This window comes from Artibeus jamaicensis, unplaced genomic scaffold (assembly GCF_021234435.1).
Source record: "Artibeus jamaicensis isolate MK-2021 breed Jamaican fruit bat unplaced genomic scaffold, CSHL_Jam_final contig_432, whole genome shotgun sequence".
Taxonomy (NCBI): domain Eukaryota; kingdom Metazoa; phylum Chordata; class Mammalia; order Chiroptera; family Phyllostomidae; genus Artibeus; species Artibeus jamaicensis.
The window spans coordinates 10,492,202-10,515,831 of NW_026521828.1; the positions used below are offsets into that span (position 1 = coordinate 10,492,202).

General features: G+C 42.8%; 1 protein-coding gene across 2 annotated transcripts in view; it reads right to left on the reverse strand.

Annotated features, from left to right (window-relative positions):
• GRIA1 (glutamate ionotropic receptor AMPA type subunit 1) overlaps nt 1-23,630 on the reverse strand; it is a 274,653-nt gene that overhangs the window by 115,095 nt on the left and 135,928 nt on the right. For both annotated transcript variants that reach the window (XM_037156917.2, XM_037156918.2), the window contains exons 3-5: nt 18,545-18,784; nt 15,816-16,000; nt 10,935-10,988 (exon numbers count right to left, since the gene is read on the reverse strand). In XM_037156917.2, coding sequence (XP_037012812.1) covers nt 10,935-10,988; nt 15,816-16,000; nt 18,545-18,784 — 479 coding nt within the window. The remainder of the gene's footprint in view (nt 1-10,934; nt 10,989-15,815; nt 16,001-18,544; nt 18,785-23,630) is intronic.

The following is a 23,630-nucleotide window of genomic DNA, read 5'->3' on the forward strand; positions in this document are numbered from 1 at the left end:
CCAGTTCTGCTGCTGGAAATTTACCCTAAGAATCCTCAATCACTAATTCAAAAGAACCTATGCACCCCAGTGTTCATAGCAGTGCTATTTATAATGACCGAGTGCTGAAAACCATCTAAATGCCCATAAAAAAATGAGTAGATAAAAAAAAACTATGGTTCATTTACACAGTGGAATACTATGCGGCCAGCAGAAAGAAAGAAGGAACTCCTTCCTACCTTTTGTGACAGCATGGATAGAACTGGAGAATATTATACTAAGTGAAATAAGCCAGTTGTTGAAAGATAAATACCATATGATCTCACCTATAAGAGGAACCAAATGAACAAAATAGAACCACAGCATGGAAACATGGAACAGAATGACAGCTGCCAGAGGAAGGTGGGGAGTGAGGTAAGGGGGGAAAGGAAGGGAAGGGTCTGTGGACATGGACCACAGTATGCGAATTGGCTGTGTGAGTGGGGGGGTGGCTAGCCAGCAGGGAGGCAGGTGGTGGGATGGGTGGGGGAGGACAAAGGGGAAAAATCGGGACAACTGTAATAGAATAATAATAAAAAAGATTTAAAAAACTTCTCCTTGTATAGATAGGAAGACCAAGGTCCAGAAAGGAGACTTGTGGCCTAAGGTTGTATGACTGGTTAAAAATTAGCTGGGATTGGAACCTCTGTCCTCTCATATACTTAACTGTGGGAGGCAATTCATTGCTGACCAGCCATTTGGATAAAATGACTCAGGGCAGAAGTGTTCAATTATGTAAACTAGTTAATACAGTTATTTCATATATCATTTGTCAATTATAATTTTCAAAGGATTAGAATTAAAAGGCATTTCAAATAATTATGATATCCTAAAGAGATATTTAATGCTATAACTACATTAGACATGCTTTCATCTTGCTATAAAGATTTGGAAAATGTTTTAAGGATGATGACCAGGCTTTGGGCTATCATTATGACTATTAATTATCATGTGCTCCTGGAAACAAAGGGACTGATTATGTGTGCTTCCGGGTTACTTAACCTCTCTGAGACTCAGTTCTCTGCAGAAACAGTAGAGCCTACAGGATAGAATTGGTGTAAGATTTAAAAGAATACATTTAAGTACCAAAGAACTGTATCTGGCATATAGTATTTAGTGAATGTTAGCAATTATCATCATCATCATCATCATCAGTGAGTGGGTCAGATGAGGTCAAGTGTTATAACTGCTTCAAAACCAGGTGCTGGGTCAGGTAAGGCACCCTAGAGAACAGCAGGCATATAGGAAGGCTTTTGAAGGATGAAAAGCTTTATCTTCAAAGCCAGATTTCCTTTTCCTCTGCAGTTCTTTCAAGGGGTCATGGGCAAGCTGTTCAGCTCTCATCATCCTGCCTGTTTGGACACTACACCTATCAGAAAGAAGAAGGAGCATTCAGCATTGTTAAGGGAACGGGGCCAAGAAGAAGGTTTATTAAACAAGTGCTGACACACTGAAAAGAGCACCACTCCATCTCATCCCCTTGAGACCTAGGAGAGATATGATTAGAACAAATCAAAGAACTTGCCCTTTGTACCCTGAGTGGCACAAGTTGTATATGCCGAGTTTCCCCAAATTGTCAGATCAGTTCTCAGATGACACTCCATAGGGAGGATAGTTGTAGGCAGTACAGCTTGAAAAAGTCTTGTTATGTTAGAAACCCTTGAGGAAAACAGGGATGAGCAACTGAAGAAAAAAAATGGAAGACTTAAGTGGTCAAGCAAAGGATGTATTTGAATCCCAGGAGGACTGCCATGCAGAAGAGGTGGGAGATTTGTTCTCTGAGGTTCTGGAAGGCAGGTCAGAATTAATGAAGGGGCAGAGGTCATGAGACACAGATTTTGGCTCAAATAATAAAAACAATCATCGTGCTTAACATGTATCAAGACTCTATCATGTAGTGGGCACTGTGCTAAGTACTTTATTTGTATTATTTCATTTAGTCTTCATAACAATTTTGTGAAGTGGGTACTATTATCATTCCCATTTTGAAAATTAGAAAACTGAGGCTCAAGTGAATGGAGAGGCTCCTGTCCAATATAACGCAGGTAGTGGGGGCTCAGAGATCATAGTCTCAGCCAATAACAAGACTCTGTGCTTGTTTTCTGACCACTGTACATTCTGCTTTGTGACCAGTGGTGCAGTCAACCCAACATTTGGCTTCTGTCCTGCAGTGAAGCACTTGGCATGGCCTGCAGCTTCAGACTAAGAAGAAATTAGAAGGTTTCTGGGAGACCAGGAATTTTGTCCTCAGCTTCTTTAATGTATGCTCTTTATCTCCATCTCTTGGAGGTCTCTAGCTTTCTCTCTCAGACTGCACTGGTCCTTCTTTCCTGCCTTGGGAGATGGGGCTCTCCTAGAGGGCAGGGACCTTGGTCCCCACAGTGTCCACAACACAGTGCCTGGAGCAGGCTGGTTGCTTCATTCATACTGAAGACTGAAGGTATAGGCAACCAATGTCTTTGCTCACCCTTTTCATGATTTTCCTTTAGTCTTCATCCTGTCACATCTCAGTCTGTCTGCTTTTGTCTTACGGACAAAAGAGGTCTTTTCATAGACTTTTTTTGTGTAGTGTATTCTGAACTAGGTCATAGAGAAGATATGTCAGGAAAACAGTTGTAAGGGCTACCATGAAAGTCCAGTCCTGTCTTTGAAACCCAAGAGCTATTTGCCTTGAGGCAGTGGTCTCACCCACTCCATCAGTGTGCTGGTCTACACAGTGAGAGCCTAGGGCAGCTCAATGATCTTTCAAACTATATTCCAGTTGCAGGCATATCAGAGGTTGCCATGTTGGGCTGGAGGAAGATGGAAGGACAGAGTCCTGGATCCCCACCATCCCTCTTCCACCAAAGCAGCAGCTCTGCTTTTTATCTGTTTTACATGTTGGGGTTCTCCCCAAGATTCTCTTTGAAAATGGAGCTTTAAACTAAAAAGTCCAAAAACTTCTGAGTCAGTTCATTTCTCTCTTAAGAGATCTTTGAGCTTTGATCCATAATGCCGTGATCACACGGGTGTGTGCACATGCCTGTGGACATAGGTGAATTCACGGAATGTTCCTGGGCTGAAGACTTAGTTGTGTCCTCACACAGCCATGTCTCTGCATCACTGTCTTCACCTTTTCCTATTTTATGCACTTTAATCAACTGAACCTTTAATGTGTTCTCACGCTCTATAATCCCTGGTAACACACAGGCTGGTGTGGCTCCTACTAAGTCAGTAAGACATTGTAGCTGTGCTTACATCAGCTAAAACTCCATCTATGTTAGAAAAAAAGCACTTTAACTCATCCAAGTACATTTGAAACCAGGGAAGCAGGTACCTGTACCCTTGGATGTCTATAAACACAGAGATGCCATCCCCCCACCACATACACATAGGTGTCCACACACCGGTCTCCAAACCAAGTTCTCTCAGTCCAGGGATTTAGGATAAGATGCTCATACTTTGTGGCAAAAGGTCAGGGGCCCTCAGACTGGGCTGTCTGTCGATGCACAGGTGCAGAGGTGAACTACCTGGAGTGAATTGGTTGGTCTTCTAGAGCTCCCTTTTGCCTGATCAAAACCTTCCTATCCAGAGATGGTCAGGCAAAGAGTGTGTAAGCCCCTTTTTCTTTGGTGAAACGGCATCTTAAGCATTGATAAGGCCTGATATATAGTAGCACCCATTGAATGCTTGGTGAAAAAGAAATAAAAGTGAAAACATATGGCATATTTCAAACCTTCGAATGAGGAAAGGAATAATCTTATTAATCATTAATTCTTTTAATCATTCACTCACAGTCATGGGTGATCAGTGTTGCCGAGAACATACCAAACAAAGGGTTGCAGCAGAGAGAAAGACAGGTATGGTTTTTGCTTTCTAGTTACTTAAGTTTTAGTGAGAAAGGCCAATATATTACCCAGGTAACTACACAGCAAAATAAGTGGACCAAACCATGACCGTGTAGCTTAGAGACGGGCTTCTCAGTAGAAGCAATGAAGCCTGAGAGAAGAGGAGGCTTTGGCTGGATGAGGAGCTTACGGAAGAATCCTCTAAGCACAAAACGCGCGTGCTCCGAGGTTGAGTCAGGGTGACAGAGGGCAGTGAGTAAGAGGAAATGCCTGTGCCCATCAGCCTGGATTCAAATCTTAGCTCTTCTACTTAATGGCTGTGTGACAGCTAGCAGGCTACTCAGCCTCTCTGTGCCTCAGTATCCTTCACTGTAACATATTATAGTATTTCTCTAATAGGGTTATTGTGAGGATTAACTACACTGACATATGGCAAACTTAGAACAGTGCCTGACACATAGAAAGCACCCAGTGTCCCATGTCTCAGGGGCCCTATGTTTCTCCTGTTATATTGTCTGTATTTCTATCTTTACAACAGGAACAGGCAAGGAAGTGAGGACTGAACCCTTCTATTTACACATCACCCTGACTGTCTACCCACATCGGTGCTGAGGGGTCTGTGCCTCCTGCTTCTAAGCTGCTGGTGGCTGGGGGTTCTGTGCTCTGGTGGAGCAGCTGCGCCCACTGTCTTGCATGTCTCAAATGGTCCACTGACCCAGCATGAAAACAGCCAAATTGGTCAAGGGGTGCACAGTTTGCAAGAGCATAGGATGCAAATACTGAGGGCTTAGCATTAACGGAGCAGCCTCTCTCCCTTGTGATGAGGTAGCCGGTGTGGTTCAGGACATTTGTTGTGATACCTTCAGTCTACAGAGAGAGGCAGAAAAGCTAGACCCATAAATTTCACTTCTAGAAAGGTCCTTTTGATCATTTACTTCTTGTGAAAACATAGTACCAAATCTTGAGCAAATTGAGACCCTCAAAAAATATAATTTTTCTTTGTAAATGTGAATGAGTCGACGGCAGAGTTAGGAGGAGACCCCGGGCTTCTGTTACACTCACTGTTTGAAAACTTGACATAAATTAACTTTTTAAAATCTTTTTCTTGTGAGGTATGTATTTATTTCCCACCTATCCATGAGGAAACTGAGGTGTAGGGAGGTAAAGTGACTTGCCCATGGTCACACAGTTCTTAAGTCAGAATTCAAACTCGGGCAGTTTCAGGGAGAAAAACATTTTTTTCTCAGCTCTGCTCAATTATAATACCTGGACCAAGAGTTGCAAAGGTTTCCCCAATTTGGGCATTGTGAGCCACTGGAACATGAAGCTGGTGTTTAGAATTTGAGAGCGTTAGCCACACAACTTTGGAAAAGTTCCTACAACTTGAACTCACACCTAAAAGGGGAATAAAATCTCCCCCTTCTTGGAGGAACACAGAAACTCTCAGGGGTCTCCAGAGTGGATGACTCTAGGACACGGGGTATGAATGCAAAGAGCAACCTGGACTTGGCTTTGCCTGATCGTATGCTTAGAACACCGAGAAAGCGAGCGTTTAACTTCTGAGTGATGTCAAACAGGGTACTTCCCTTCTCTGGGCCTCGAGTGTCCTGTCAGTGAAGGAACTAGGAAAGGTGGTAAAGTGGTGAGGTGAACTCCTAGGAACCCTTGGATTCCTGAAACCAGCACATGGCACACTCTTCCAAGGACGGCTGGCCACGTGGATGCTCCATCACAATCCTTCCCAGACCCCCTGCCACCTACAGAGGCCTGTGAAGCCTTGGGCACTGTGCTCTGGCAGTTCAGGGAGCCTTTTGTGGGGCTTGCATTAATGTCCCGGGTTGTGGTTTTTCTCTGGAATTCATTTAAAAACTTTGTTTACATGTTCCAATCTAGCTGGAAGATGAGGTCATGTTGCTTCTCGACATTTTACTCATTCTAGACAAAGTCAAGATGTGTGCTTCTTGTGTGAGCCCAGAGCAGTGCTTGGTCCACACAGGATGTGTATGGGGTCGGTTGCTGAACCACATGCTATGAGGAGGCCTGCGGGAACAGGGAGGTGTGCAGACTGAAGAAGCAGACACCGAGAGCAAGCAGGGTAGGCATTTCCAAATACACGAGGGCTGCTTTGTGGAAGGGGAGCAGACTTGTTCTGCTAGATTCCTGAGAGGGCAGATGGAGCCGGGAGTGATGAGAGGGCAACTCGGGCCAGGCCCTGCTGGAGGCAAAGGGCAGAAACTGCTGCAGCCCTTTGAAAAGAGAAAGGGCTGTCTCAGGGAGTGAGCGCCCCATCTCTGGGCACTGTGCAAGCTGGAACCAGATAGATGACAAGGTGATTGGAAGACTTCTAGACTCATCTCTACCTACTCATTTATGTATTTGGAACTGTATTCATATTCCCACTATCTCTATTTTGTTTTAGTATAGAAACAAAGATTTTGCCTTTAGTGAATGTGGTATAGGGGTAGAAACATTATTTCCTGAGAAATCATTTTACTCATTCATTCATTCATTCATTCATTCATTCATTCATTCAGTGCCTTTTTAAAGAACACCTGTTACATGAACAACTCACTTTGCCAGGCATTGGAAATTCATTGGTGAAGGAGGCAGACACATTGTTTCCTCCAGGTGCTTACAGAAAAACAGGGGGGAAGACATTATATAATTGAGAATCAGTTGTGGATGACATTTGGTCAGGAAGGGAGCTAAGTTTGTCCCCAGATATTAACACTTTCTTCCCCCACTAATGATAATGATGGTGATGATGGTGGTGATGGCCACGGTTATTATAGGGGTAATTACAAACATTTATTGAGTGCCTGTTTTGCCAGATATTACTGTGAGCACTTTTTAATATATTATATTATCTTGTTTTATTCTCATGATACCCCAGGAGGAGACAGATAATATCTTATTATTCCTTTTTTTTTTTTTTAACAAATGAAGCAGTGAAAGCTCAGAGAGGGTAGGTAACTTGACTGTCACACAGCTAATGAGCATAAAGCCAGAATTTAAAGTCAAGTCTGTTTGACCCCAGAGCCACTTTTCCCAACTACTGGATCACATAACCAGAAGCTGCAGAAACTAACCGTGACTGTGTGTGGTACTGAGATGGTGGGAAGAGAGGTGCAGAGGAGAGTGGGCAAGTTCGGCCTTACAGAGGCGTGGACAGATTTCTCACCATAAGGGAGCAAGGAGACTAAAGAACAGCTTCTCCTTAGGCCCGAGGCAGCAGAAGGGCAGCGGCATGGAGCTGGGGCATGAATGAGCTGCCACACAGACCAAAGCCTCCAACTCTAACAACACATGATGCAGCCATAGGATGGAAATGGCTGAGCGCCCTGGACCCTGAATACCCCAGTAAGATCACAGGTGACCTGAGCTCACCCTCTCTCCCTCAGCTGCCTTTTACACGGAAAATTACAACGATGGTAAAATACTCTCAGTGTATAATTGGAAAGTTGTTCGGTAGGAGTTTCAGTGTACTGCTGCAACTGTGGACAAGACCTAGACTCAGGTGCCCAGGTGCCCAGCCCTTCTCCCAGTTCCCCATGCCCAGAAGTCACATGGCACAGTAGTAAAGATTTAGTTTGATAGTCATTTGATAAACTTTATAATTTTTTGGAAACTAATCTGTCTAAAAAGTAGGGGATATTTTCAACCTCAGAATACTACTGTGAAGGTTTAACAGACCATGACTTTAAGTATTTATCACAGTGTTTGGAATATAGTAACTATTCATTAAATTGTAGCAGTTATTGACATTATTACTATTTATGATTATATATGATTATTTATGAACATATATATATTCACTTTATGGACATACCCAGGCTATGAAAATATAAATTCAGGTCTAGCCTATCATGTAAAATATGAATACACATACAAACACATAAATCTAAACACGCACTATGTGATATGACATTGGGTGGATTTAGTATATGAAGTAAAAATTCCCTGTCTATGCAGAACACTTCCAACTTTTCAAACATTCCGCCAAACATGGCGGCATTCAGCAACATGTTTGGTTTCCCCAGTGACACTGTGAGCTTGTAGAGCAGGACTATTATTTCCAATTAACAGATGAGGAAAGGAATGGCTGGAGAGTTTCCAAGATCACAGAGGCAGCTAAGGGTGGTGTCTGAACAACAAGCAGGGTTTTGTGTTGTTTCTGACCCCCGTGCATGGAGTCCTTCTCTCTGCCTGTCTCCCCCCAGCCTGTCTTCAGCGGCCCTCCAGAGCAGTTATTCGAATCCCCCCAAAGCGACTGGCTACTTTGAAGCCAGTGTGTTCTGGCAGGTTCAGAACAACTGCAAAATAAAAAAGTGAAGCTCTTTCCTTCTGTTAAACCTTTCAAAAGCTGCCTTGGTTTCTAACTCTATAATTACACCCTAATCAGAAACGTTGTGAAGGAGGGGGTCAGTTCCATGCAGCCACAGGCTAATTATGTGGTGGAATTTCTAAAAATGATCATCTTATGAATTGCATTATTCCTCTGAAGGGGGAAGAAAAGCATACACCAAATACTCAACTATGTGTCAAACTGAATTAATTAGCAATTTGAAGCCTAATTATCAACTAAACTATTGGAACACGCAAGACTCTTGTATTTGGATGGTATATGCAATTTGCATCCTATTAGCTGGCAGTTGTAAGAATCGGAGAGCTCATTAGGCCAGAGAAGAATACTGAAACCCAAGGTGCTGACTTGGTGATGCTGTGACCAAGGGGTCACTTGGCAACAGATGGAGGCTGGTGATGTAATTACCTGGGGTCTTGCAGTGGCTCTGAGGCCACCGATGTGCAAGTTCTTTCTTACCCTAGACAGGCGATTATGTATGCCGCTGCTCTGTTCTGTGTATGCTCAGGATTCTCCAGCAGCGGAGTACCTGCCTGGTCTGCATTCAGAGATGTCCTGGAGCAGTGGGGTGCTGCCTGCTCACTGCGCTGCTGTGCCTAGTTCTGCCACAGACTTGCTATGTGACCCAGGTCAAGTCACACCACCTTGCTATTCTGTTTTCCTAAAAGCAAATGAGACTTCAGTGCACTTCCAGATTCCCTTCTAGCAGTAAGAATCTGGGATTCAAGGGCCATCCAGAATTTTCTTCACTACTAAATCAAAAATTTCATCCTTGGACCTTTTTTTTAATGCATAGACTCTTGGTCACCTAAAAGTCTCTGGACAGCCACGTTCTGTTTAAAATGCAAACACCCCTAAGAAAAAAATAACATATTTAGCCATTAAGACTAGGGTCTAAATTAACTTATCTCAACATGCTTTTTTGGTTTCCAGTCCTGAGCTTGAAATACTGGAACAGCCAAGTCAGGGGTCAGTGGAGGGGCAAAGGAGATGTAAAGGGGCCTGGATGTAAGGATGGAGATCAGGCCGGAAACGCTGATGGAGCATTCAGGTGTAGGCAGGATGTTTGGGTCTCACTTTTAGATTAGGCGTTTCAACCTTTTCCCTCCTATATACACCCAGATCCTATGCCTTTGTTCTACTAATGCCTTTTATTCCAAAAATAAGTAGAAAATATCAATTATTTTATTCAATTAGCAATTAATATTACTCATAGAAATACTCAAGACAAAGTAACATGGCTAAAACTGAATGTGATAGAATTTGTTAAAAATTAAAGGCTAAAAATTACACCTTAATGGAAACACAGAAAATTGCAAAGACAAACCAGGATAAGAAGCGAAGTCTATAGAAAAAGCTACCATTATGGAAAACTTGATAACTGTTCTAATTGACACATGGTAAAATTTGTTATTGATTAAAATATTTTAATCAGCATAAAACTTCATTATCAATTTGATGGGCAATGCAGATACTTTGGAAAACAATTTTGGAGTTCCTCAAAATGTTAAACATAGAGTTACCATATAACCCAGCAATTCTCCTCCTAGGTGTATAGAAAAGCTTGTACACAAATGTTCATAGCTGCATTATTCATAACAGTCAAAAATGTTTATCAACTGATGAATAGATGAAATGAGGTATGGCCATTTAATGAAATGTTATTTGGCAATAAAAAGAATAAAGTTCTGATACATGCTACCATATGATGAACCTTGAGAACAATATGCTCAGTGACAGAAGCCAGTCACAAAAGACCACATATGGTACGATTCCATTTACATGCAAATGATAGAGATAGAAGGTAGATTAGCGGGTGCTTAGGGCTGGAGGGCAAGTGAGGGTGGCAGCTGCTAGGTATTATGGTTCTTTTGGGGGGTGATGGAAAAGGTTTAAAATCAGATCGTGTTGATGGTTTCACAGTTTTGTGAATGCATAAAAATCCATTACGTTGCACACTTTAAATGAACAAACTGCATGATATATAAATTACATCTCAATAAAACTTTTTAAAAATGGACAAAAGGCAAAATAAAATTACATTTAACTTTGGAAAAAAGCAACTGGAAGAATTATACTTCGTGATTAAAAAAAGTAGACAGGCAAACATGACCCAGGAGAAATAGAGTTGCCAAAAATAATATCTACAAAAGAAAACTCAAAATGGAACATGTTACTAGATAAAATTTAATATGTGCAAAAAATTTGATGAATCAAGTCTTCATAACATAGAAAATAATTGTACCTTATACAATACATTAAAATGAAAACAATTTTTTTAAGAAAGACATCTCATCTATGCCATGTAGAAAAGTGAATTAAAACAAAATTGAAATAATATTATTCATGCTGAAAAACTGTTTCTGGGTAAAGATTTGTCAATACTAGTATAATTATGGTTCAAATGTTTATATTTATAAACTGTAATATTATCATTTGTGGTTATTTTGTCCTTATTGCCAAGGGGCAGAATTGATTAAAGCTAGAATTGTGATGACTGATGAAGCCCATTTCAGAGTGTAGAGGTTTGCCAACAGTGTGCTGTGGTTTGACAAGCAGCGATGTGGAGGGAAAAGGTAAACTCAGTATTGACCAAACAGAGTCTTGCAGCTCCAAGTTGCCCTTTTTGCCTATGTAGTTTCCACCAGGCAGGGACCATGGAAGAAAACTGGAGCCCCGACCATGGAAAGACCACAAGCTGAGTGTCTGCACTGTGCTGTACTCACCAGATTCGCAAGGATGTAGTGGTACCCAATGCCGTTCTTCTCCAGCTTTATAATCTAAAAAAAAAAAAAAAAGCAAGGGAACAGGTTCATTAATCATATTAGCAATTAAAGCCACAACAACAATAATACTAGGAAATAGCATTAATTGAGTACTAACAATGTACCTCATCCTATTCTAAGTATCCGATGACAGTATCCCAACCACCCAGCGATGGTGGCATTGGAGATGCTCACTTTGCAGGTGAGGAATTGAGGCAGAGAGAGGTTAAAGAAACTCCCTACGGTTTCCCAACTATTAAGTGACAATTGCAGGATTTGGAATTAGTTTTGTCTGATTCCAGGGGTAAAGTACCATTATCATAACCCCAAGGACACTCCTTTCTCAAAGCCTTCCCCATGCATGGAGAATCTTCCCTGGTGGGACTCATGCTGTGCTTAATTCCCTGTCACCGTCATGACAATATCTGCTACTTCCGCCCCAGTTCTTGACCTTTAACTTCGTGCACGAATCATATTCAGATGCAGTTCCTTCTTTCCCCAAATTTTGTGCTTTCTTCTCTAAACCAGCTAGGTACTCAAACATTCATGGGTCACTCAACCCAGAAGCTGTAGGGAATGTCAGAATTGTCTGGTCCAACCCCTCACCGTACAGATGGGAAATCCAGGACCAGAGAGGGAAAGTGATTTGCCTGGATTCCACAGCAGTCTGGTAGTAGTATCAGGACAGGGGCCTGACTGTGGTGAGCCTTTCTGTGTGATAGCTGGTTGTGGTTCATTATTAAGAGCCAGGGTCCCCAAATGTTCCTCCATCCTGAATGTATGGAGTGTGCCTAATCACTGAGGAAAGGAAACATATTTATGGAAAGACCTACCAGAGGTTCTGTTGGGTAGCCAGACATGCCACCCCCTCCCCCCAAGGAACAGCTAAGACTGCAGGCCATCGTTCAGTCCTGACTCTGACTGCAAGTTAACTTGACCTATGTCTTTATTTTTTAATCATCAAACTGGGGTTAGTACACCCCGCTTGGTGCCTCTTTGCCTGCACTGTTGCAAGGAGGCATAAAACATAGGAGAAATACTCGGGCCCCTTTTCTAACTGAATAAATTCTCAAGGTTATTAAAATCCACATTCAGACATCTACTTAATTGGATATATGTGCGTAGTGGCTCACATATTTTTTTATGTGGGGAATAATTAAATGCAAGTGTACACAATGAATGCCCTGAAACGGTGGTTAGATTTTGAAATTTCAGGCCATGGAGCTCAAATGCTACTGGGGTGATAGTTTTATTAATAATTCATTACTTTTTCATCTTCTTGTCAAATGGTTTGCTGCTCTTTCAACAATGAGATACCTTTATCAAAAACCTATTCTAATAAACATAAAGCAGCAAATAAAAGATGTTTCAAAATCTACCACATTCAGGCCATGAATAACTCTTAATCTCTGCAAGATAAGATTACAGGGTGAAATATAGAAAACTAGCTGATAATGGATGACTACTGATCAATAAAAATTAGCAGTTTCAAATGGTTCAACCTAATACTAACCTTTCCACCTGTTTACTCATCTACCTGCCCCTGGTCTACCTTCCCTCCTCTCCTACATTCCTTTCACGAACATTTACTGCGTGCATACTGTGTACCAAGCACTGTGCTAGGGCTGTCATGGGAAGTGAAACAAGCACGATAGTTTACTGGGAGGAGACCCATACTAAACAGATAAAGAGAGAACTGCACACAGGGTTACAAACTAAGAAAGCTGTACATAAAGGTACAATTTCACTTGGGAACATTGCTTCACTGACCCCATTCCTTCAAAGTTCATTTCCACTGGATGGTCTAAATTCACATTCTTTGTGTCCGGAATGCTGTTTCCTTTCTCTCTGGTTATTCATAACTTTTATGGCTGAGCTCTCATCCGAACTACTCTGTGAAACTTTCTATGATTAATTAATCCAATTAGCAAATATTTTATAGAGCATGAACTAAATGCCAAGCACCATGCGACGAACAATTGAGGCAAGGTCCCCATGCCCTCCTTGAACTGGGCTGACATTTTAATATGGAGCCAGGCGGTAAATATATAAACAGGTAAACGAACAAGATTTAATAGGTGAGAAGCACTATAAAGACACTGAAACAGGGTGATGTGATGGATGGCCTGGTCCTGGACTCTCTCATCTCTAAGTCATTCTGAACTTAATGAATACATTACTCTGTATAATTTGGTGTCTTATTTGTTGGTAAAACATTATATTCTAATAACCCTTCTCCCTGATCATACACCTTCACTGCCTTTGCACTGTTTACAGAATAAACCCCTGCCAATGCCTACCTGTAGATACCCAGACCCAACTCATATTTGGGATCTTTTAGGGCCTTCATTGATTCCCTATTCTTTACATGCATTCAAAAAATATTTACGGAGTGCCTGCTAGTGCTAAACACTATTCAAGGCAATGTGGATACAGCAGAGAAGAAAACGAAACAAAAAATCCTGCCCTTGTTGACTTACCTTCTAGATGTGGGGCTGGAGACAGAAATAGGCAATTGATTTTCTGTTTGGAATTTGGAATCACTGTCTCCTTCCTTAAGTAGAACACTTATATTAGACCAAAAAGATCCCAATTCCTGAGTGTAGGATGATGCCAAGATACCAGACTGCAAGTCAGGAGGAGTAAATTCTAGACTCATCATTGTCACTAACCAGTTGTCTGAACCATGACACATCATTCACCCAATTTGACATCATCCCACCCATAAAATATGGAGTGCAGGTGGTAGATTAAAGGATCTACAGGTCCTTTCAGCTATTTGGTCTTACCTTCCAGAATACAGGAACTCAACAATGAAAAAAATTAATGTACTACAGTATACAAACAAGGCAGGTCCTTACAAAATACAAGTTTGTCCTTTGGCCAAGGAAGTAGCAAAGCTGGAAAGTTGCATTTTTAAGAAGCTGGGTCCTGTAGGCAGACCATGCTGGGTTTGACTTCCTGCTTTTCTTCTATGTTATCATGAGTCCTTGGGCAAGTGCAATCCCTTGTTCTGCCATTTATAAACCAGGGGAACTGATAGAAACTTTTATAGAGTTAGTGTGAGGGCGAAGTGGGGTTACACACAGAAGGGCCTTGGCATAGTGTCTGGTATGTGGCGAGCACTCAAAAATAGTAGCACTAACTATCACCTCTATGTGGAATGATAGAGGAAAAGCCCTCAGTCTACTAAGAACCCCTAATTATCCTCCAGCACTTTCTCTACCTCTTTCTCATCTAATCTTTTATCACCTTTGTAGAACAGGGACCTTTATTCCTATTTCACAGGTGAGACCACTTGTAAAATGCCCAAAGAGTGAGTGATACAAGAAGACAGGACTAGTTGGCTGTATAAATAGCAAAAATAGGCAAAATTTATATGCATCACTTTCTGTGTGGCAGGCTCTATTGTGAATGCCTCACATGCATAGAGCCTTTTAATACTCACGGAGCCCCCTTAAGGAAACTGTGATTAGTATACCCACTTCACAGAGCAAGCACCTGAGATGTAGAAAGGTGAAAAACTTGGCCCAGTGTCACTGAGCTAGTAAATATTAGAGCTGGGGTTAGAATCTCAGCCACTCTGGCTCCAGGGCCTCTGCTCTTAACCATTACCCAGACTGCCTGCCTCAGTTAACTAGAATTCAAATCCTCTCACTGCAGCACAGAGAACTCCTGTCTCCATGGAAACAATTTTTTTTTGCTGGTATCTCTTTCTCAGAGGAGGAGGTAAGACCAACACTTTGTAAAGTGTAGCACAGAGTTAATGCCTTCAAGAATCACTGAGTTTCCAAATCCCTCCTGTTCTATTGCTGAGACCTCTGAGTAATTGCTGAGCTGGTGTTGAGATTCCCTATGGAGGCAGCAGGGGTCTCGAGGGCCATTAACAAGTTTTGTCATGTTGTCAAGTACCTAAAACTACCATTTTTGATCATATAGCACTGTTCAAAATGTTTGCAAAATATACTTCCTTGCTAGCTCATCTGAATGCACAAACATTACTACTGTACTTTTGGGACCATAAGAAACACCTAGGTTTTAGAAGAGGAAAATAGGAAAAAACATTTCGAAGCAAAAATGTAGTAAAATATTTAATAACATAAATAATAGAATATTTCACCAATATAAATGTAAACAGAACTCAACAGCAGCATTAACAACCATTATTCCTCCCAAATTTGGGGGAGGGTGTGTCTTATAGTCCAAAAAATATGGTATATGAAGAGACAGCTACACCAAGGCCTGCTGCTTCTGTGAGGAGCACGTGCTTAGTTCTGAACCAGAGGAACTGGGGCTTAAAGAGAACTCCGGCTGCCAGCTGTTGGGGTTATAGTGCCCGTTCACAGAATGTGCAGCCAACCGACTTCTCAGGCACAGGAGAGTGTTCAAGGAAACAGGAGACAGGGAGGTGTCTGCTGCCTCCTTGGACTCCGAAAACAGGTCAGTGGGCCAAATGAGTGAGATGCCGAATGCTGGATCCTCGAGCGACAGAACCCAGAGCCGAACCCAGGGAGCTGGCTCTACAGGCTGTGTCCCTGATGTGATAGCCCTTCACAAACTCCCAACTGCCCTGTAATCTGCTTTTTAACAATAAAGGGAAACACTGGAAGTAAGATTTTGTTCGGCTGATCTGAGAACCGTCTGAAGCCCTTTGCGAAGGCTCCCATTGTGCGTACTATTTCGTAAAATCTCAGAATTAAAGTTTATGAATTATAGATATGAGGAGAAAGGCATGTGGCCTCTAGTCAAGCCCTCTCTTTGTGACGCCCTCAGCAGTGGGTCACCCAGGTTTCCCTGGAGCTATCTCCCACACCCACCCTGAGCCTTTGCGGGGTTCACTACCTGGCCCAAGATGGCATTGAGGCGTTCCGATTCACAGTCCACCACCACCAGGCGCTCCTTCTTCTTCTCCAGGTCCTGAAAGAGCAGCCTGTACCCCTCTTCCGTGGTTGTCAAAATGTTGACTGCTGTCACCTGCCAGTTCTTCTCAGCAGCTGTGTCCAGGACTTTCTGCAGGACGGATAAACCTGGAAGTCGGGTGAATAGGACATGGAAGTGGCAATCAGGATACATAGATATTTAGTAACTGCTTATTGAATGTGCCAGCCTGATAGCTGAACACATTAATAACTGTCAGTCATATTCATGAATGTTCAGTGTATCTCAGTACCTAATACTTTGTCTCTCACATAGTTGGTATTCAACATGTACTAAACTCAACTACTATATACTAATTTATAGCTAAATGATAGAGGAGCTCATTACTCAATGCTCCTTGGTTTCATCTTTGAGACATAGATTGTTTATTAGTTTCCTGTTGCTACTATAACAAATTACTGCAAATTCAGTGGCTTAAAACAACATAAACACAGTATAAGATGATAAATGTATGTTTATGATAAACATACATTTATCATCTTATATTGCTTGAGGTCTGATGTTTGAAATATATCTTCCTGGGCTAAAATCAAGGTGTCAGTGCAGCTGTGTTGCTTTCTAGAGGCTCTAGGTGAGAAAATTTTCTTGTCTTTCCAGCATCTAGAGGTTGCCTGCATTTCTTGGCTTATGGCCCCTTTCCTCTTCAAAACCGCAGTGACTGGTCAAGTCTTTTTCGTTTCACACTGTGACTCTGACTTCTCTGCCTCCAACTTCTACATTTAAGGACCCTGGTGATTACATTGGACCCGGACAAATAATCCAGGATAATCTCTTTATTTTAAGGTCAGTTGATTAACAAGCTTAATTTCATCTGCAACCATAATCCCTTTTGCTATTTAATAAAACATATTCACAGGTTCCATGAATTAGGACATGGCATCTTTGGGAGGGAGGTGGAGGTTGTTATTCTGCCCATGTCAGATGGTTATTTCTCTCTTGCATTATTAGTCAGTCTTTTGTACATATATTATTTCTGTCTCCCACTAATACTACTAATCCCTTCCATAGTGACCAATAAGGTGCCTGGCCGCAAGCTTTATTTTTAGATTGATTGTATTATGCCTTCCTATCTTTGTTTATTTTTTAGTACAAATTGTTTCAGTATGGTACTAAAGTTTGCCTACCTGTCTGGCACTGTTTTTGCTAGCTTTCTTGCCTTCAATACACTTAGTCCTATGAGGTAGTTACCATTATGATCCCTGGTTCACAAATGTGGAAATTGAGGCTCAGAGACTGAGTCATTTGACCAAGGTCACACAGCTAGTCAGAGTTCTGAGACAGGCAAAGCCCTTTTAAGAGTGTGGGGGCTGCTGCTCACCCTAGAGATGATCCTCTATAATCAAAGTTACATTTTTCCGGCTTTGCCACTGCCACAGTTCAAGTTTCTATGTTGCCAAGCCCTTGAGCAGGTGATCCTTACAAGGACTGCTGTCTAAGAAGGAAAATCATCAAACTAAGGAGAGAAAAGAAAAATCTAATAGAGTGTTTCTGATCTCTCTTCTTGGCTCCTTCTCATCTGAATAATGCCTGCCGAACTCTTCTTGAAAAGCCATTTCACAAGCCACTCTCCGACTCAAAGGTCTTCTAAGCCTCCCTACATTTGCCCTTTATGGGAGATTCCCTACAGGCAATCTCCTATAAAACCTCCCTTTAGCTTGGGGAGAAAACTCCTCTGCCTCAGTTTCCAGATTTTGCATGATCCATTTATTTATTTATACCAATAATAACTAAGTTGAGCGTGCAAGGGGAAGGTAGACCGGTATTATACAACCACCATAGGAAATAAGAAAAAGAGCAGAATTCTCATTTCAGGAACAAAGACTAGAGAAAGGGATGGTTGAGCAGACTCTGAAAGGAAGGAAAGATTTGCATATGTAGATTTGAGAACAGAAGCGCATTCCAAAAAATGGGAACAGCATGAGTAGAGAAGCAGAGAAGAAAACAGGATAGGAATCATTAGGAGAATATGATGTAAAATTCAAAATTCAGGTGGAGGCAGAACTATAAAGTCTTGAGACGGTACATAATGATGATGATGGCGATGGTGACCATAGGGGCTAACTTATATACAGAGGACTCTGTGTTGTGTTTGTTCTAGATGCTGACAAGCACTGAGCTGTCATTATCTCACTCAATCCCCACATCAACTTTATGAGGTAGAGATTAGTTTGGTCTTCGTGGTAGAGATGAGGAAATGAAGGCATAGAAAGGATTTTATCCCCATTACATGAGTGGTTGAACCAGGACAAAGAGTGCTTGCCTGAAGTCAAACAGCTGGGGAGAACCTAGAATTCAGTTCAGTACTGCCTGACTCCAGTGCTTATGCTCCTAAGAACTTTGCCGAGAGCCATAAGGCACTTGACTGAGGTCCTTGGACTTGAAGTTTGGACTCAGGAGCCATGGAAACTTGGTGAGCTATAGAGAGACACGTGATGCTTTAAGAGGATTACTCTCTGAAAGGATGAGTTTTCATGAGTTAGAGATTAACCACTGAAAAGTCAGCCTGTAGAAATAAAGCATTTCTGGTTTATTTCCCTATGCTTCTCAAGGGGGCAGAAGGCATCACTTTTTCTTCCTGCTGGAAGTTTCCTCTCCAGCTTTCAACAGTCTCCCTCTCCTAGTCTCTGGCTTACCCCGGTCAGCATCATAAATGTAGACAAATTTCTGCCACTTGTAATGGTCGATAATGCTGATGAGGGCGTCCTGCAGCTCGGGGCGCAGCTGAAGGACGAACTGGTTGGATGTGTCAACGGGAAAGCTCGGCGTAATGAAGCAGACGTGGAGGGCCCCGCAGAAGGAGGTCAGCATGTTGACGGTCCTCCGTTCATAAAACCCAAAGATGGCATAGACTCCTTTGGAGAACTGGGAACAGACTGGAAGAGAAGAGAAGGATTAACGGATAGAAGATATTACAAACAAGCTGTCAGGTGGCTCCAAAATGAATCCATCGACTAGTGCATTCATCCAACCCATCATCCACCCATCCATCATCTAGCCCTCCACCCATCCAACCAACCAATCTATCCATCCATCCTTTCTGCCTACTAATCTCTCCAGTTGTGCATACATTCTACCCATCTAGATGGGTATGCCTCTCATCCACTCATCTGTCCAACTCAGACACCTGTCTGTCTAATTCAGTGTTTATTAGGTGTCAGTTCCATGGCACATACTGTCATGGTTATTAATTATAAGCGTGTACAAAGTATTTTCATATGTTCTCTCACTTTATGTCTACAACTACCTTGTTGAGGTAGGAAAATTATGACTGGGTCATCTTTTAAAGGGGAAAACCAGGGACCAAAAACTTAATGAACATGTCGAAGGTAGCACGGCTAGGACATATGTGTGTCCAGGAGATATCCTGACCTCAATCCAGTAATCTTTCCATAACACTGCCCATCGCTTTGAGCAAAGCATAAAAAGATGCTATAGGAAGAAAGAGGTCTGCCAGCTTGCTGCTGATTCATGTTTAAAAAAACAAGTGTTGATTTTCCCAGCCTACCCTTAGCTTTTGGTGTACATTTCTCTGCTGATGTTCATTTTGTGTGCGTTACATCCTGCTAGCTGATTTTTCAGGCCCCCTAGTGTATCAGCCATAGTAATAGCTTAGCTCTGTGAACATCCCCACAGGAGGCATTTTGTAAGATCCCAGTGCAGTTACCAATTCTGGTTTGTGTTGGTTACACTGCTAGTTAGAATGTAATTCAGAAAAAGAGGTCATAAGGCCAAATTGCAGGTCAATTGGCTACTAGACTGTTTTTTGCAAATGGAAGTTGACTTTATTAAAATAAACAATTTTTATACTTAATAAGCTCACTAGAAAATAAGACAAATTCCTAGTGTGAAGCAAATGATACACATTAAGAGAATGTGGAGCTGGAGCCAGAGTTGAGAGCCATGTGGAATAAGCAAGCGTGGAAGGCAGGGTTGGCCGACAAATGCCCCTTCCAATCCCGAGAGGAGAAACTCAGCCTTGGGTCCTTGGTAAAGCTGAAGAGCTGCTTCTGCGATGTCTATATTCAGTTAGGTCCTTCCTAGGACCTAATATTGCAAACTCATTTTTTAACCAAATATATGATTGTTCTATCTTTTTCTTTCTTTTTTAAAATAAATTTATTGGGGTAACATGGGTTAACAGCACTGTACACTCTTCATGCGTCCAGCGTGATTTGATATCTGTGTACTGTGTTGTGCGCTCCTCACCTGGAGTCCAGTTTCCCTCCATTACGTATGTTTGAGCCACTTTGCCCTCCCCCCACTTTCTCCTCTGAACTTTAGCATCATTATGCTGCTAAACTTCATTTTAATGTATAATACAAAGTGAAAGTTCACAAATCTCACCTCCTTGAATAGGCTTTCCTTTACCATCTCTCCTAAATGGTGACTCTACCCTCACCTACCCCCCCATAACTATCACATCACCCTGTCTTATTTCTCATATTTAAATTATCATTTACAATAGTTTTCTTTACTTGCATATACCTATGGTGGCTTGGCTCAATATTAACTTCTCGAAAACAGGAATCTCATTGGTGCCCCAAAGCCGGGATAGCGCCTAGGGCAGGGTCGGTGCAGAATAAGTGTTTGTTGGATGGACGGGTGGCGGGTGCTGGAGGAGAGGCTCACGGGGCTCTCGGGGGTGAGTGAGGAGGGGCTGGGCCCAACTGGGGTGGCTGTAGGGCGCCCTGGACTTCCTGCTCCTCTGAGGGAGCTGTTTATGCTTTGCCACTCATGCTATTTTCTTTTTCACCCAATAAGGATGCTCTATCTGCTTACAGCAGACAACAGGCATGGCCATTAAATGTCTATTATAATTGCCAGAATCAAGATTTCCATAAATATGGATTTTTCTACCAGGAAGCACACACTGTATATTATTCTGCCCATGTTAAATATAGATTTGTCAAAAAGCACAATCTATCTTACTGGGTGAATGAATATAGGGAGCACATAAACCCTCTAATATGTTATCATATACTCCCTTCGGTATTTTTAGGATCTCTTCTCCGCTTGCAGCAGTGGAATATCACCCTGTGGGATATAAATCTTATGTTCTGGATCTAGTCCCTTGTGCTGTCTCCCTTGTCTCACACCTTAGGTGGGGCCCTGGGGGCCTCACCGCCGGTGCCTCTTGCGAGAACTTCGGAAGTAGAGGCGGGAAGGATGAGATGTGGTGGAAGACCTGAGAGCAAGTAGACGTGATCACATCTTTGACACCAGAGGCCGGGATATTCTCCCCTCCAACGACCTCCCTAGTTTTCCTTTTTACAGATTTCTCTTCCCTTAAACCAAGTTTTTTTTTACCCTGTTTTTAAGGCTAACTGGGTGCATTTACCCACTGCTTCCTAACAGAGCATGGCTGAGAGGTAGGTGGCCTGGCCTGCATATGCTCCAGTGCACTCTGGCTCCCAGAGCCACTGAGCATCTGAACTTCAATCTTGCTCCTCATTTCAGCTAAGCCTGAGCAGAGAGAGAGAGACAGACAGACAGACAGAGACAGAAAGACAGAGAGACAGAGAGAGGTACTGACTCTGTAGATCTAAGGCCTATGGGAGAATACAGTCATTGATTACATGTTGAAAAATATAATTGGTAGTTAGTCGTAGGACATTTCTTTGAATCTGTCACAATAAACATTCAATCTGAAGAGATGCCATGATCTTGTAGAAAAAGCACAAAATACAATGCCACAGGTTGGGAGGATCCTCTTTCTGGTTTTATCACAACACAATACATATATGACCTTGAGCAAATCCCACACTCTCCTTGGGCCTCAGTTTTCTCATGTATGAGAAGATGGTTTGGGCTGCATAATATTTAACATCTCTTCAGGCCCCAATAGTCTAGACTCTAGTCTAATCAATTGAGACATGTTTACTGATTGACAACACTTTAGCTATTTGCTGGTCAAACTCTGAGTAACCTCCAGTGTTCATTTTCAAACCTAGAAACCAGATAAAGACTGTGAGTTCTTAGATCTGACTGTAACAGAATTCTAGCACTAAATGTAAGTGCATTCAGAGTCTCAAGTTTTATTCAAGATATACTTTTTAACCCGCTGTGTGATTTAGTTACCTAGTAGAGAGTAGATGAGAGGCGGCAAATCAGAAAGGGGGCTAGAGGTGGAGACTGTATTGTTCAATACAACAAGCAGGAGAGCAGAAATGGGACTGTTCAAAGGCATCCGAACTCGCTGTGCGCTGGGCTCGTTGAAGACTCTCACACTGATGTGGAGTCAGAGCAGACCAGCCTGTGTGCGGCTCCTTCCAGGTAAGCCCACAGCACTGCAGAGCATGCCTCTCAGAGTAATCATTAAGAGCTGACATTTGAGCCCTTACAAAGTGCCAGGCACTGCCAAGAACATGCCCTTGCATTAACTCCCTTCACCCCGAGGTAGGTTACAAACCGGGAAAGTGAGGCCCAAGAGCAGAGCCAGGCGATGCTAAGAGCTGAACTCCAGCAGGCGGACCGCAGGGCCTGAGCCCCTCACCTTCATGAAACGCCACTCCTCCCTCCCTCCATGGTGTTGGGAGGACACAGTCTTGGCAGATGGGTGGCTTTGGTTTCTAGAAAACCCTCTCATGTATTGATAGCACACTGCCTTCCCTTAGTGATGCCAGAAAAAGAAGCATTACTGCATTAGGGCCTGTGGCTGTTAGAACAAAACTGAGTGGTGTGCTTGGTGCTTCCCTTGGGGATTATGAAGACATATGCACCACATCTATTCTCCTATTGGTCCATCTCTCTGTCCACCATCCATCTGCCTGGTGACATCTAACATCTACCCCTCCTTAGGCATTAAAGGTACATTGGCAAACCAGGTAGGTCACACTCTCCAGGACTGTACCTTGACGGTGGGAGAGACAAGCAGCTGGTCATGCAATCACACTTCAGTGTAAGTGCTGTGGTAGGGATGAGGTCAGGGCTCAGGCAGTGACATTGAACGGCAACCTTCGGGAAGCTCAAAGAAGGCTTCCAAGAGGGTACGCTAGCTTTGACACTGACAGATAAGCAGGAGCCATCCAGCAGAAGGGGGTAGGGGGCAGTTCCCGTGTGTAAAGGGTGTTTCAGGTAGAAGAAGCAGTGCCAGCAAAGACTAGCAGACAAAAGACAGCACATTTGGGGAAACCTGCTAGAGTGTCAGATGCCGAAGTCCCTGCCTCCAAGAGATTCTGTAGCAGAATGTGTCCAACAAATCAGAGCAAGTCAAAAATGAGGCCAGGAATTCCCTCTCGGGGAGGCAGGAGGGCAGGGGCTGCCGAGGGCAGGAACCTCCCCCCCCCACACACACACCGTGAGGTGTGGGCTGTCCCATCTCCTCCCTGGTTCACTTAGACCTCTTCTTTGATCATCGCTCGCAGTTAAGGCAGAACCCACTTGGTTTCAATAAATCTCCCAGCCCTGGGCGCTCGGCCTGACAGCTCTCTCCCGGGGAGGGAAGTCCTGGTGTTAGCAACTCTCTTTTTATTATCTCTTCATTTAAGGCCTCACACTCTGCACACAGACATTTCTCTGTGGCTCCCGGCTTGGTCCCTGCCTATGTGGCGGCCTTGCTGTAAATAGTGGATAATGAGGTGATTGATAGGACAGCTTCATTTGGGGGAGGGAGATAGGAAGTGTGGGGTGGTTAGGAGGACTTTTGGGCCCATGTACCCTTCCTCGAGTAATTTTAACCTTGTTGGTGAGAATGACCTTCTTGATCCGACTCTAACTTTG